Source organism: Nomascus leucogenys, chromosome X (genome assembly GCF_006542625.1).
Source record: "Nomascus leucogenys isolate Asia chromosome X, Asia_NLE_v1, whole genome shotgun sequence".
Taxonomy (NCBI): domain Eukaryota; kingdom Metazoa; phylum Chordata; class Mammalia; order Primates; family Hylobatidae; genus Nomascus; species Nomascus leucogenys.
The window spans coordinates 37,725,497-37,740,494 of record NC_044406.1 but is presented as its reverse complement, the minus strand read 5'-3'; the positions used below and the strand labels follow the sequence as shown (position 1 = coordinate 37,740,494).

Below are 14,998 nucleotides of genomic sequence, written 5' to 3'. Positions count from 1 at the left end.
AAGTTATGACTGTACAACTCTGTGAATATACTAAAAGCCATTAAATTACACACTTTAAATGGGTGAATTATATGGTATGTGAATTATATTTCAATAAAGCTTTTTTAAAAAGCTGAAAAATCAAGATCACATTGTATTTATTTAGCAAACATCTCACAGTGATGAGAATGAAAGAAAAACATTGCCAGTGACAGACCTCTGCGGAGCCTTTTATTATAGGGTGCTCTTGATCAGTTTTATCTTGTTTGTTTAGGGGTTACTTTATTAATATCTTCAAATAAAACTTCTAAAACCAAAACAAATTATCACTCAAAATATACTTGTTTATGTAATGAACTCAACAGGGTAGACCAGGTATGGGAGACAAGAATAGTGTTCTGCAGGAGGCAGAACAAGATATGAAAATGAATGATGTAAAAATAGCTCAACATTATTAATTCTAATTAGTTACATTTTACAGGTCTACATCAATATTATTATGAAAGGGGAGGCTACCTTTTAGTTTATCTGCGTCAAAGGCATTTTTCAGGTTTTTCTTTAAACTCAAACATATTTCAACAAATACAAAAATTTCAATAAACACGCTTGGAATTTAAATGACAAGCTCTAAGTCTCAGACATCTCTTTAAAATAGATATCTTTCAAGTTAATTTAAGCAAGTTATTTCTCCTAAAAACTACTCATGAAGCATCTATATACAGATGTACAAGAGATAAAAATAACTCCTAAATTTTTTATGTCCATATGACAAAGAATTTGCATAAATATAAGTAGTGGAAGAATACATTAATACTGCCCTTAAGAGTTTTTTACATACACAGAGAAATGGCAGTAACAAGTAATCAGAGGATAAAAGGAATATAATTTTAGCCAATGGGCTATATCATTCACATTCCAAAGTTACTTAACACACCAGTTTAGGGTTTGGGACAAGATGGCAGAAACTCAACTCTCCCTGCTCCTCCCCTCTAAGTACAGCTAAAAGTTCTAGAAATAATGTAGTAGACAATGACACGAGGGCACAGAAGAGTGAAAAGATGAAAGTAGACTGGCTGGGGACCCCCAGGACTTGAGTAACATCATAGCAGCTTGGTATCTTCCAATTACCCACCCAGTGAATAAAGGCAGTACAGGCAGTGTCTCCTAATTCCCAGTCCAGAGGCAAAGGCAGCCCAAGCCCAGTATCTCCTGATCCCCAACCCAGCAACAGAAGAGGACTTAAGTAGACGCTGTCCTTCCCCAGTAGCACTGGTAGGGTCCCCACCAGTAAGTAGAGTATAGCCTGTAGAGCAGACCTGGGGGAGCAGGCCTAGGGAAGCACTCTCCACCTCTTGGCCCAGCAGTGGGGGCCAGGGGTTCCACGTGAACAAAACAAACCAGAATAGCAGCACTGTAAGAATTTTGAAAATTAAACTGTCATCAGAATCACGGCCCACAAAAGCAGGCCAGAACCTATGCATCTAAACAAGGGTGACTGCTTGCTAACATAGAAGATTTCAATAGGCCGGGTATGGTGGGTCACGCCTGTAATCCCAGCACTTTGAGAGGCTGAGGTGGGCAGATCACCTGAGGTCAAGAGTTTGAGACGAGCCTGGACAACATGGTGAAACCCTGTATCTACTAAAATAAGTTAGCTAGGCATGGTGTCATGTGCCTGTAATCCCAGCTACTTGGGAGTCTGAGGCAGGAGAATCGCTTGAATTCAGGAGGTGGAGGCTGCAGTGAGCCAAGATCACACCATTGCATTCCAGCCTGGGCAACAGAGTAAGACTCCACCTCAAAAAAAAAAAAAGACTTAAATAGGATCTACAGTCACCTGACATAATATCCAAATGCCCAGGAGACAAATGAAAATAAACTTCTTTGCCATACCAAAAACTAGAAAAATTATAACTTGAATGCAAAAAGGTAATCAGCAGATGCCAACACCAAGATGAGTCAGTTATTGAAATCATCTAACAACAATAAGATGAGGCTGGGCACTGTGGTGCACGCCTATAATCCCAGCACTCTGGGAGGCCGAGGCTGGCGGATCATTTGAGCTCAGGAGTTCGAAACCAGCCTGGCCAACATGGTGAAACCCTGTCTCTACTAAAAATACAAAAAGTAGCCAGGCATGGTGGTGCGAGCCTGTAATCCCAGCTACTTGGGAGGCTGAGGCACAAGAATCACTGGAACCCAGAAGGTGGAGGTTGCAGTGAGCGAAATCGTGCCACTGCACTCCAGCCTGGGCAATAGAGTGAGACTCCATCTCAAAAAAAAAAAAAAAGAATAAGATGAATCAGATATTGGAATTATCTAACAAGAATTTTATTTATTTATTTAGACAGAGTCTCACTTTGTCACCCAGGCTGGAATACAGTGGTGCGATGTCAGCTCACTGCAACCTCTGCCTCCTGGATTCAAGCAAATACCCAGCCCCAGCCTCCCAAGTAGCTGGGATTACAGGCATGCATCACCACACCCGGCTAAATTTTGTATTTTTAGTAGAGGCAGGGTTTCACCATGTTTGCCAGGCAGGTCTTGAACTCCTGACCTCAAGTGATCTGCCTGCCTCGGCCTCCCAAAGTGCTAGGATTACAGGTGTGAGCCACTGTACCCGGCCTCTAACAACAATTTTAGAGCAGCTATCATCAAAACGCTTCAATGAGCAATCACAAATAATCTTGAGGCAAATGAAAAAACCAAAATCTTATAAAAGAAATAGAAGATTTTAAGAAAAACCACATAGAAAGTATAGAACTAAACAATCACAGAAAAAAAAAAAACCTCATTGAATAGGCATAATAGTAGAATGAACAGGACAAAGGAAACAATCAATGAACTTGAAGATAGAACAATAAAGACTATCCAATCTATATTTTTACAGAAAAATACTAGTTTTCAAGTACTAAATAATAATACAATTAAATATCTAATTGTAATTTATTTCTTTAGATTAGCTAGAATTCTACTCTAAACTATTGTTTCTTCCTTCCTTAACCCTTACCAGCTTTTCCTAGAACAGAATGGTATAAATAAACACAATAAGAAAATGATCAATTAATTTCACAATCCATATGATCCCTACCGACATAAAAAAGCAAAAAAAAAAAATCTATCATCTTTATTAAACATCCACACAAGTACAAGAATACAGAAGCTTCTCTAGTCAGGATGCACTAAGCACCTAATGAGTACACAAACTTCAGCATATCCTCATTGTTCTAATAGTATTAATTTGAAGATACTTACCTTCGAACTAAATCTGGTTTTAGAAGAGCTGCTTGTTGTTCAACTCCAACTGGTTGGGATACAGGCTGTAAACAGTACAGACATAAAACTTGCTATGATAACAGTAAAATTCAAGCTAAATATACAATTTGTTACTATTCAGAAAACATGATAGTTTTGGTTACCTTGCAAACCTGGTAGAACATCTATGTTATTGAATGTCTGTATCAATCCTATTATTAACATTATTACCAAAGATAAATAAAATTTAACAATACATCAAGTACACCTTATACATGAAGATTTTTCATTTGAAAAAGTTAGCACTGTTATATGTACTTTTGTTTGAGTTATTTTTCAATGGAAGACACTACTATCGAGCTTCCAGTCCTAATTGTAAAACTACTACTTAAAAGAAGAGGTACTACCATTCTACAAGAAGATAAATCAATGACTCAAGCATTAACTTATTGTGTAGTCTGTCTGTCTGTCTCTCATCTCTTTTTTCTAGACTATTTCAACTATGCCTTCAAGGAATTAGTATTCAGCAGCTGCAACATTGGCTTCCAGCAGAAAAGTGTTTAAGCTCTTAATAGGGCAAATACCAATTCTACTGGAAAATAATTTTACATTTACCTAATCCATCCTCTATGCACTGCCACTAGTGATAGCAGAGTGATCTTAGAATGCAAATCTAGCAAAACTGATAATTTCCTTACCCAGTTTAAACCCTATATGATGGCTCCTCATCTTCTATAAGATTAAGGTCCTTCAGATGGCAAATAATGTTCTCAATGAACTGGCCTGTACCTGATTATCCAGCCTTATCTCTCTGTTTGAAGCCACACTAAACTGTAGCTCCTCTAGGAGCTATATTTATACAGCTCCTCTGTATAAATTAGGCTCTTCTGCATACTGTGATTCTACTTATATTCCTCCACTTCCCTAAACTATTTCAAACTATTTCATCATTCTAATCAACCCATACTGAGAAATTTTTTCCTGGATAAATTAGACTAGCTTCTAATTATAGATTAGCTAATTAGCTCTTTAACATAATCACTGTTTAAGCATTGAGAGCAAATATTTCAGCAAATAGTTTTTTTGTACACTTAAGATTCAACAAAATGCATCTAATTTAACTAACGTTTGTACAGTCCCAGTAAGTTGGAACAGTAACTGGCATCCTAATGCATAAATCCAGACAAAACATAGTTACTATACAATAATATGGAATTATATTTTATAATCACTTGCAATTATTAATGGGGTTATTAATGCTACTTTGTGCTGGTGCTCAGAATCATGGCTAATGTTTGGTTTATCTGCCTTCATATCTGATAGGTACAAGTTAAGCTCTGTCATAATATTTCTAAAGGTTTCAAAATTAATATTTACAAATTAATATTTACAAATATTTACAAAAATGACTGGGCCATTTTTGCAGATGTCGTTCAAATTTAATGAAATGTTTCATTTTTACTTTCATTTGTTTGTTTTTTGTTTTGAGATGGAGTCTCGCTCTGTCACCCAGGCTGGAGTGCAGTGGTGTGATCTTGGCTCACTGCAACCTCCACCTCCTAGGTTCAAGTGATTCCCCTGTCTGAGCCCCCGAGTAGCTGGGACTACAGGTGCACACCACCACGCCCGGCTATTTTTGTGTGTGTGTGTGTGTATTTTTAGTAGAGATGGGGTTTCACCATGTTGGCCAGGCTGGTCTCGAACTCCTGTCTTCAAGTGATCCACCTGCCTTGGCCTCCCAAAGTGCTGGGATTACAGCCGTGAGCCACCACGCCTGGCCCATTTTTACTTTTCTTTAAAACTGCAGTCAGCCCTTTTTATCTTGTGGATTCCACATCCATGGATTCAGCCAATCTTGGATTGAAAATGTAATATTCTGCCTGGGCATGGTGGCTCACACCTGTAATCCCAGCACTTTGGGAAGCCCAAGGCAAGAGGAATGCTTGAGCCCAGGAGTTTGAAGTCACAGTGACCTATGATTACACCACTGCAGTCCAGCCTGGGCAACAGAGCAAGACCCTGTCTTAAAAAAAAGAAAAAGAAAAAGACAAGACAAGACAAGACAGTATTTTCAGGATTCAGAACCCTTGGATATGAAGGGCTGACTTCATGTGTGTGATTCCACAGGGCCAACTATAGGGCTTAGCATCCTTGGATTTTGGTATCCAAGAAAAGTCCTGGAACCAATCCCCTACAGATACCAAGGGACGATTGTACTATAGTGTTGCATATTGATATAATGATGACCTACCCTAAGATTATCAGATTTGAGGCTTGGTAAGTCTGTTTTTACAAAGTTGAATTTATTTTTTTCTTATTACCAAAGCAAGATGAATATAGATAAGCTTGTTTAACACCTTGGTGTATATTCTTTGAGACCATTTTCTGTACACACACACACACACACGTTTTTAATGTAATCATAATGTATGTACTCTTTTATAATCTTCTTTTTACTTAAAACATCTTAAGTGTTTAAGCACATGTTACGGGCTACATAATATCCTTTAGTGTAAACGTACCATTATTTATTTAATGGCGCAAGTAAGGGAGACAAACATCTAATTTTTTTGCTATTTGCAACTATATTTCATATTGTGAGGAACATCCTTGTAGCCAAATCTTTGTATGCATTCTTAATTATTTCCTTAGGAAGGCTTTCTAAAAATGGAATTACTAGACATTTTTAAGGCTTGATATATATTGCCAAATTGCCCTTCAGAAAGGTCTAACCAGTTTACAGTCCTACCAGAGGTTTGTGAAAGTATCCATTTTCCTCTACATTTGGTATTTGCTATCCTATAAAAATGTTTAATTATTAAATGTATAAGGCCGGGCGCGGTGGCTCACGCCTGTAATCCCAGCACTTTGGGAGGCCGAGGTGGGCGGATCAGGAGGTCAGGAGATCGAGACCATCCTGGCTAACACGGTGAAACTCCATCTCTACTAAAATTACAAAAAATTAGCTGGGCGCGGCGGCGGGCGCCTGTAGTCTCAGCTACTCGAGAGGCTGAGGCAGGAGAATGGCGTGAACCCCGAAGGCAGAGCTTGCAGTGAGCCTAGATAGCACCACTGCAGTCCGGCCTGGGCGAAAGAGTGAGACTCTGTCTCAAAATAAATAAATAAATAAAAAATGTATATAACATTATAAAATGTAGGAAAATGGGAAAAATCACCTAGAATGCTGTTTTCCTAACATGGCTGTGATTATAATATTTGTTATAATACTATAGGCTTTTGTCATGTGTATAAATGGTTGTAATTATAGTTTTTTCTGCTTTTTAAAATGTATTATTTTTCCTTACCTTTATTGGCCTGCATTATTCCAGTTTTTAACAGGCACATGATAGGACAGTAAGTATTCATATTTATCTAACTCCTCCCCTATTCCTGGATAACTAACTTACTGCCAATTTTATTACATATAAATAAAAATACAGCAAAAATACAGAGATAGCTAACATTCACTATGAAACAAGCATCATAGTATGTGCTTTTTGCTTCCTTTTTTATTATTTTCTTCAGATTAATTTCCAGGATTGGCAATATCAGATCATGAACATTTTTATGGCACAGTTTTTCTTCCTATGTCACCCTTTCCTTTCTTATTTCTACCTTCACACATTTATTGGAAACCTAGTGTGTAGCAGGCACTGTGCTAAGAGGCAGTGAGAATACAAAATGAATCTGATGGAGTCCTTGGAGTCAAACATTAAACATATATAATAAAGAGTGGGCTGGGCGCAGTGGCTCACATTGGGAGGTTGCACTTTTGGAGGCTGAGATCAGAAGTTTGAGACCAGCCTGACCAATATGGAGAAATCCCATCTCTACTAAAAATACAAAAATTAGCTGGGCGTGGTGGCATGCACGTGTAGTCCCAGCTACTCAGGAGGCTGAGGCAAGAGAACTGCTTGAACCTGGGAGGTGGGGGTTCCAGTGAGCTGAGATTGCGCCATTGCACTCCAGCCTGGGTGACAAGAGCAAAAGTGTCTCAAAAAAAAAAAAAAAAAAGGAAAAAAGAAAAAGAAAAAGAAAAGTAGATACAGCTACTTCTGCTGGGGCAGGAGCAGGGAATCAATCTTGGTTATATTCTTGAGGCTCCCCTAACTGGTTCTGAGGTCTTATGTAATGCAAAACCTCGGGAAGGTGTTGAGGAGGATCTTTCTCGTTTACTTGCTCCACCACTCCTCTCCTCCTCCCATTGATGGTTCTCAGCCCCAGAAGGGGAGATGGGAAGATAAAAGAGATAAAAAGCTAAGCCCATGTACAACATCCCAGAGATTCTTATTCAGTTATTATGGAGTGAAGGAGACCAGTAAAACTGGGATGTACTTTTAAACATTTCATAAATTGCTTTATTATGTTATTGATGCTACAAAGCATATCTCTCCCCGAAGTACTTTTAACAACCACTATTTGTTGAGCACCTGTTACATGCCAGACACTTCTCATATTTTATATCACCTAATCCTAATAAGCCTGCAATACAGGCATTTTTTCTAACATTACAAAAATTTTCCAACACATAGAAAAGTGGAATTGTTCTGTGAAAAACTATATATCCAACATGACCCATAGTCTATGGGATTTTACTATATGTACATTATCCCATATATTTCAAAGTAGGTTACAAATGCAAGATAGGCATTTTAAAACTTTTACAACCATTTAAAACTATTTCACACCAAAAAGAACCAAAGCTGGGTGAGATTAAACAACTTTCCTCAAGTCACACAGTGAGTTCAAAGAGCCAGAGTTGAAATCCAGGTCTAACCAATGACACAAATTGGCTCAAGCCTATATGTATGCTGTATATACCTGGTTAACAGTGGAATTTTTGCTTATTTAAAGAAAATTATCACTGTGCATGATGCCCACTTCCATATTTTTATATTTATATAGAATTCTTAATCTATAAAGATGTTGTCTTATATAAGCCCAATTGTTGGTGAAGGCAAGATTCTAAACATTTTTTTTTCCAGACAGGGTCTCACTCTGTTGCCCAGACTGGAGTACAGCCCCAACCTCCCAGGCTCAAAGTGATTCTCCCACTTCAGCCTCCTGAGCAGCTGAGACTACAGGTATGTGCCACCACACCTGGCTAATTTTTTTTTTTTTAAATTTGGGTCAGGTGTGGTGGCTCATGCCTATAATCCTAGCACTTTGGGAGGCTGAGGCAGGCGGATCACCTGAGGTCAGGAGTTGGAGACCAGCCTGGCCAACAGGGGGAAGCCCTGTCTGTACTAAAAATACAAAAATTAGCCAGATGTGGTGGCACATGACTGTAATCCCAGTTACTCGGGAGGCTGAGGCACGGGAATTGCTTGAACCCAGGAGGTGGAGGTTGCAGTGAGCCATGATTGTGCCACCGCACTCCAGCTTGGGTGACAGAGTGAGACTGTCTCAAAAAAAAAATTTGTAGACATGGGGTGTCAGTGTGTTGTCCAGGCTGGTCTCGAACTCCTGGGCCCAAGCAATCCTCCTGCCTTGACCTTCCAGAGTGCTGGGATTACAGGTACGAGCCACCGTGCCAGGCCTGAACAATGAAATTTACCCTAAGTTAAAAAACTGATCCAAAAGCACGGTTCCTGGGATAAAACTCACATAATGACATCCAGCCTATTACATAGGCCAAAATGAGGAAAACATACCAGCACTACAAAGACTGACACATAAAAGAGTGATAGGAACTATGAGAGAGAAAAGAGTGACAGGAACTAGGAAGAAGTTCCATCAACTGTAAGGCAGATAGAACTGAACTGAGGGGAGCCTAACTTCATGAAAGCAGACTTAAATTCCAAACTTTTATTCTAATACTGCCCCGTTAAGTAATCAAAGGTCTGTAAGAACTAGCAAACTGATCAGGCACGGTCTCGCCTCAGCCCTGCAAGGCTTTCTACAGATATTTGGAAAGAGCAACTAACTTTTTTTTTTTTTTTTTTTTTAATGGCAAGAATGAGAATGCATACTGGAGAAGAAAAGGAGAGGACAGACTGAGCCATTTCACAGTTGGGAAGGTAGAGATCTTATAAGTAAAGCCAAATGAGCAAAGATACAGCCAGGAAACATTTTGGCAGCCCTGCATGTTGGAGATCATAGGCTTTAATGTATTTGATTATTTCAGAACATTGGATAATTCATTATGGGAGTAAAAAAAGTAAACCACACTTCAGTACAGAAGAACCAGAATAAATCAATGCTTACTAATACACAGAAAGTGTGCATCTCCTTGTCCTCAAGCTATAGGCCTATGAAAGGGTTTAATCATCACTCAAGAGGAAAATGGGGCGGGGTGTGGTGGCTCATGCCTGTAATGCCAGCATTTTGGGAGGCTGAGGCAGGCGAATCATTTGAGGTGAGGAGTTCAAGACTAGCCTAGCCAATATGGTAAAACCCCATCTCTAGTGAAAGTACAAAAATTAGCCGGGCGTGGTGGCATGTGCCTGTAGTTCCAGCTACTTGGGAGGCTGAGGCAGGAGAATCACTTGAACCTGGGAGGCAGAGGTTGCAGTGAGCCGAGATTGTGCAACCGCACTCCAGCCTGGGTGACAGAGCGAGACTCCGTCTGAAAAAAAAGAGGAAAACGGAAGTCAAAGAAAATCTACATGAGGTCAGAGAGTTGTGCAGGGGAGTCCAGATCCCGCAGGGCTTTGCAGGCCATTAGTACATTATTGTGGCTTTTACTATCAGAGAGATGAGCAATGAGAGGTTTTGGGTCTCTGAGACATGTTGTGACCTGCATTTTAAAAGTATCACTGCTTCCTACAATAAGAAAAAGGCTACAAAAGAACAAAAGCAAAAGCAAGAACAATTAAGAGACTACTACAATTATTCAAGAGATGAGGCTGGGCACAGTGGCTCACGCCAGTAATCTCAACACTTTGGAAGGCCAAGGCAGGCAGATCACTTGAGGTGAGGAGTTCGAGACCTGCCTGGCCAACATGGTGAAACCTGCTCTCTACCAAAAATACAAAAAGTAGCCAGATGTGGTGGCGGGTGCCCGTACCCCCAGCTACCTGGGAGGCAGAGGCTGCAGTGAGCCGAGATCGTGCCACTGCACTCCAGCCTGGACAAGACAACGAAAAAAAAAAAAGAGCTGAATTAGACCAGCACGACAATGATGAAGGTGTTGAGAAGTCAGGATGCAGATATACGTTAAAGTAAGAGTCAAATCAAATATACACAATGGAGCACTATGCAGCAATAAACAAGAATGAGATATTGTCATAGATGGAACTGGAGGTCATTATATGAAGTGAACAATAAGCCAGGCACAGAAAGACGAACTTGGCATGTTCTCACGTACGTGTGGGAGCTAAAAATTATAACAATTGAACTCATAGAGATAGAAAGTAGAAGGATGGTTACCAGAGGCTGGGAAGGGTAGTGGGGAGAGTCAGGAGGGGAGTGGGGAAGGTTAATGGGTACAAAAATTAATCGGAAAAACTGAATAAGATCTAGTATTTAATAGCACAACAAGTCAACTATAGTTGATAATTTAATTGTACATTAAAAATAAAGAGTATAATTAGATTGTAACACAAAGGATAAATGCTTGAGGTGATAGATACCCCATTTACCCTGATGTGATTATTATGCATTGTATGCCTGTATCAAAATATCTCTTTTTATTCTTTTGAGACAAGGTCTTGCTCTGTCAGCTAGGCTGAAGGGCAATAAAGTGATTAAGACTCACTGCAGCCTTGATCTCTCAGGCTCAAGCAATACTCCCACTTTAGCCTCCTGAGTCGCTGAGACTACAGGCATGGGCCACCGTGCCCAACTAACTTTTAATTTATTTATATATATATATTTTTTTTTATTTACTTTAAGTTCTGGGATACATGTGCTGAACGTGCAGGTTTGTTATATAGGTATACATGTGCCATGGTGGTTTGCTGCACCTATCAACCTGTCATCTAGGTTTTAAGCTCCGAATGCATTAGGTATTTGTCCTAATGCTCTCCTTCCCCTTTCCCCACATCCCCCGACAGGTCCCGGTGTGTGATGTTCCCCTCCCTGTGTCCATGTGTTCTCATTGTTCAACTCCCACTTATGAGTGAGAACCTGCAGTGTTTGGTATTCTGTTACTGTGTTAGTTTGTTGAGGATGATGGTTTCCAGCTTCATACATGTGGGTATCTACCCAAAGGATTATAAATCATTCTACTATGAAGACACATGCACATGTATGTTTACTGCAGCACTATTTACAATAGCAAAGACTTGGAACCAACCCGAATGCTCATCAATGATAGACTGGATAAAGAAAATGTGGCACATATACACCATAGAAAACTATGAAGCCATAAAAAAGAATTTTTTATTTTTTGTAGACACAGGATTTCGCCATGTTGCCTTGGCTGGTCTCAAACTTCTCGGCTCAAGTGAACCTCCTGCCTTGGCCTCCCAAAGTGCCGGGATTACAGGGGAGAGCCACGATCCCCAGGCCTAAAATATCTCATGTCCCCCATAAATATATGCATCTGCTATTTACCCACAAAAATTTGTAAAAAGAGTCAAAAGACATGCTGATAGTTTGAAGTGGAATATGAGAGAAAGCAAAGAATAAAAGATGACCATAGCTAACCGAGTGTGGTGGCTCACACCTATAATCCCAGCACTTTGGGAGGCCGAGGTGGGGTGATCACTTGAAGTCAGGAGTTCAAGACCAGCCTGGCCAACATGGTGAAACCCCATCTCTACTAAAAATACAAAAATTAGGCGGGCATGGTGGTGTGCACCTGTAAGTGCCTGTAATCCCAGCTACTCGGGAGGCTGAGGCAAAAGAATCACTTGAACCCGGGAGGCGGAGGTTGCAGTGAGTCAAGACAGCACCACTGCACTCCAGCTTGGGTGACAGAGCGAGACTCTCTCAAAAAAAGAACAACAACAACAAAAAAAACCATAGCCATATGGCTTGAGTAAGGAAAGACAGAGTTGCTATTTGTTGAGATGGGGATGACAGTGAAAAGAGCAGGCTTGGGGTGGTGGAAAGTGCAAACGTAAGTGTTCGATTTTGGATATATTTAATTTGAAATGTCATTATACAACCAAGTGGAGATCTTGCGTGTACACTGGAGATACATGGCAAAAAATACATAAATTCTCTCCTAGAACACAAAGTCAAAAGCAAAGTCACCTAAGGTATCTGAATGCGCGTGCACACACACACACACACGCACACACACACAAACTTCCTAGCCTGTCTGCTGAGAACTCTAGAAGCAAAAACTCCCTAGTAGCAGCAAACACACCCAATACTCAGGCTTTTTTTCTAAATTACATTACCCACTAAAAGGAATAAGGGGTAGGCTGAGGCGAGGGGATCGCTTGAGCCCAGGAGTTGATGACCAGCCTGGGCAACTGAGCAAGACTTCGCCTCTACAAAAAATAAAAACTAAAAACATTAACTGACCATGGTGGCACATGCATATAGTCACAGCTATTTGGGAGGCTGAGATGGGAGGAGGAGCCAGGTTGAGGCTGCAGTGAGCCATGATCTTGCCACTGGCACTCCACCTTGAGTGATAGAGCAAGACCCTGCCTCAAAAAAAATTTTAAAATGCAAATAAATCAATAAATTAAAGGAATCAGAACTCCATGGAGAAATAGCTGGATTCCAGGGTAGGGGCAGGGAAAAGACAAAATGAGCCTGGAATATCTGTCTTGCTGTGGCCAGAAAATAAGGAAGTGTTCAAAGAATGATGGGAAAATGTCAAAAGGACACAAATGCTACCATGAATGGGCCCCCAAATCTAGGGCATTTTAACCATCTAAATAAATAATGATAGTATTATAACCTAGTAAATAAAATAAGGTCCCCATGAGTTCATACTAACATAAATAAATAAATAAATGAGGGAGAATGGCCAACTAATAAATATAAAGAGGATTGATGGAGCTAGAAAATCAAAAATGGATGCTAAAACTAGTGAGTGAAAGGGATATTTACATAGCTTCAAAATATCTCCCCACAAACAACTCATAAACTATAACGGAGGAAACGATAACTTTACAGCAGAGAAGCTTGGCAGGCCCCACTTGAATCAAGTAATAAAAGTTAACTTCACCAATATTGGGACAAACTGGCATTACTTCTATTATGATGCACTGATAAGAAGACAACATCACTTACACAGTATTCCTGCCAAGAATGCATTATCTGAATATAATCATGAGGAAACTTCAAACAAACCCAAACTGAGAGACATTCTATAAAAAAAAAAACAAAAAAAACTGGCCTCTGCATTGCAATACTGTCAAGAAAGACAGAAAAAGGTTGAAGAATCGCTCAAAATTAAAACAGACTAAATACAAAAATTAAAAGATTTGAATAGGCACTTCACCAAAGAAGGTATTTGAATCTCTAATAATTATACGAAAAAACGCTCAACATCATTATTTATCAGGAAAATGCAAGTTAAAAACCACAATATATAACCACATCAAATCCATCAGAACAGCTAAAATTTAAACAACTGACAACAGATAAGGATACAGAATAAATGGAAGTCTCATACATTGCCAGCGGGAACATATTTCAGTACAATAGCTTTGGAAAACTGTCTGGCAATATAAGGTATGGCTAAAACTACCCTTATTCTATGACCTAACAATCCCATTCCTAAGTATATACACAAGAGAAATGAGTGCATATATTCACCAAAAAATATACAGGAAAGCTCACAGCAGCCTTATCCATAAGAGCCAAAAACTAGAACCAATCCTAATGTACACAGATAGGACAATGGATAACTGAATCGTGATATATTCTACAACGGAACAACTACCAGCAATGAAACAAACTACTGATACACGCAGCAATGTAGATGAATCTCGGTGAACTTTCTAGGGGGCTGGAAGCGTTCTATATCTTCATTTGCATTTCATGATGATATACATATGTGAACACTCATCACACTGCACATTTAGGATATCTTAATGAATGTATATACCTTGGTAAAAAAAATTTGAAAAATAGCTGGTATGATTCAATTCTGATAAAATACCACACATTTTTCATAAATACATAGCGTGGAAAATGTCTAGAAAAACTACAAAAGTTTCGTTTTTGAGAGGTAGGATCATAGGTAACTTTAACTTTCTTTATACATTTCTGTACTTTAAAAAGTATTTATGAGAAGAAAAGTTATTTTATTTTTCTAAATGCTTTGAAATAAAATGCAAGTTTATTTTCTCATAATTTATGAGCTAAATTTCTATCTAAAGTCTACTGTCTAAGTTCGTATGTAACAAATCTGCACATTGTGCACATGTACCCTAAAACTTAAAGTACAATAATAAAAAAAAAAGAAAAACTAACTAAAAGAAAAAAAAAAAAGAAGTTAATTCTCCCTTAGCAAAAGTCTTACAAACTTAGACAAGAAAAGTTATTTTTAAAAAGCTCCTTTTTTGTGTCTGTGTGAGACGGAGTTTTGCTCTTCTTGCCCAGGCTGGAGTGCAATAGCGTGATCTCGGCTCACCGCAACCTCTGCCTCCCAGGTTCAAGCGATTCTCCTGCCTCAGCCTCCTGAGTAGGTAGGACTACAGGCATGCACCACCACGCCCAGCTAATTTTGTATTTTTAGTAGAGATGGGGTTTCTCCATGTTGGTCAGGCTGGTCTTGAACTCCCGACCTCAGGCCCACCTCGGCCTCCCAAAGTGCTGGGATTACAGGCGTGAGCCACAGCACCCGGCCTCTTTTTTTTTTTTTTGAGACAGAGTTTCTTTCTTGTTGCCCAGGCTGGAGTGCAATGGC

General features: G+C 39.5%; 1 protein-coding gene across 1 annotated transcript in view; it reads right to left on the bottom strand.

Moving 5' to 3' along the window:
- WNK3 (WNK lysine deficient protein kinase 3) overlaps nt 1-14,998 on the bottom strand; it is a 159,036-nt gene that overhangs the window by 57,171 nt on the left and 86,867 nt on the right. The window contains exon 11 of the mRNA XM_030806911.1: nt 3,235-3,299. Coding sequence (XP_030662771.1) covers nt 3,235-3,299 — 65 coding nt within the window. The remainder of the gene's footprint in view (nt 1-3,234; nt 3,300-14,998) is intronic.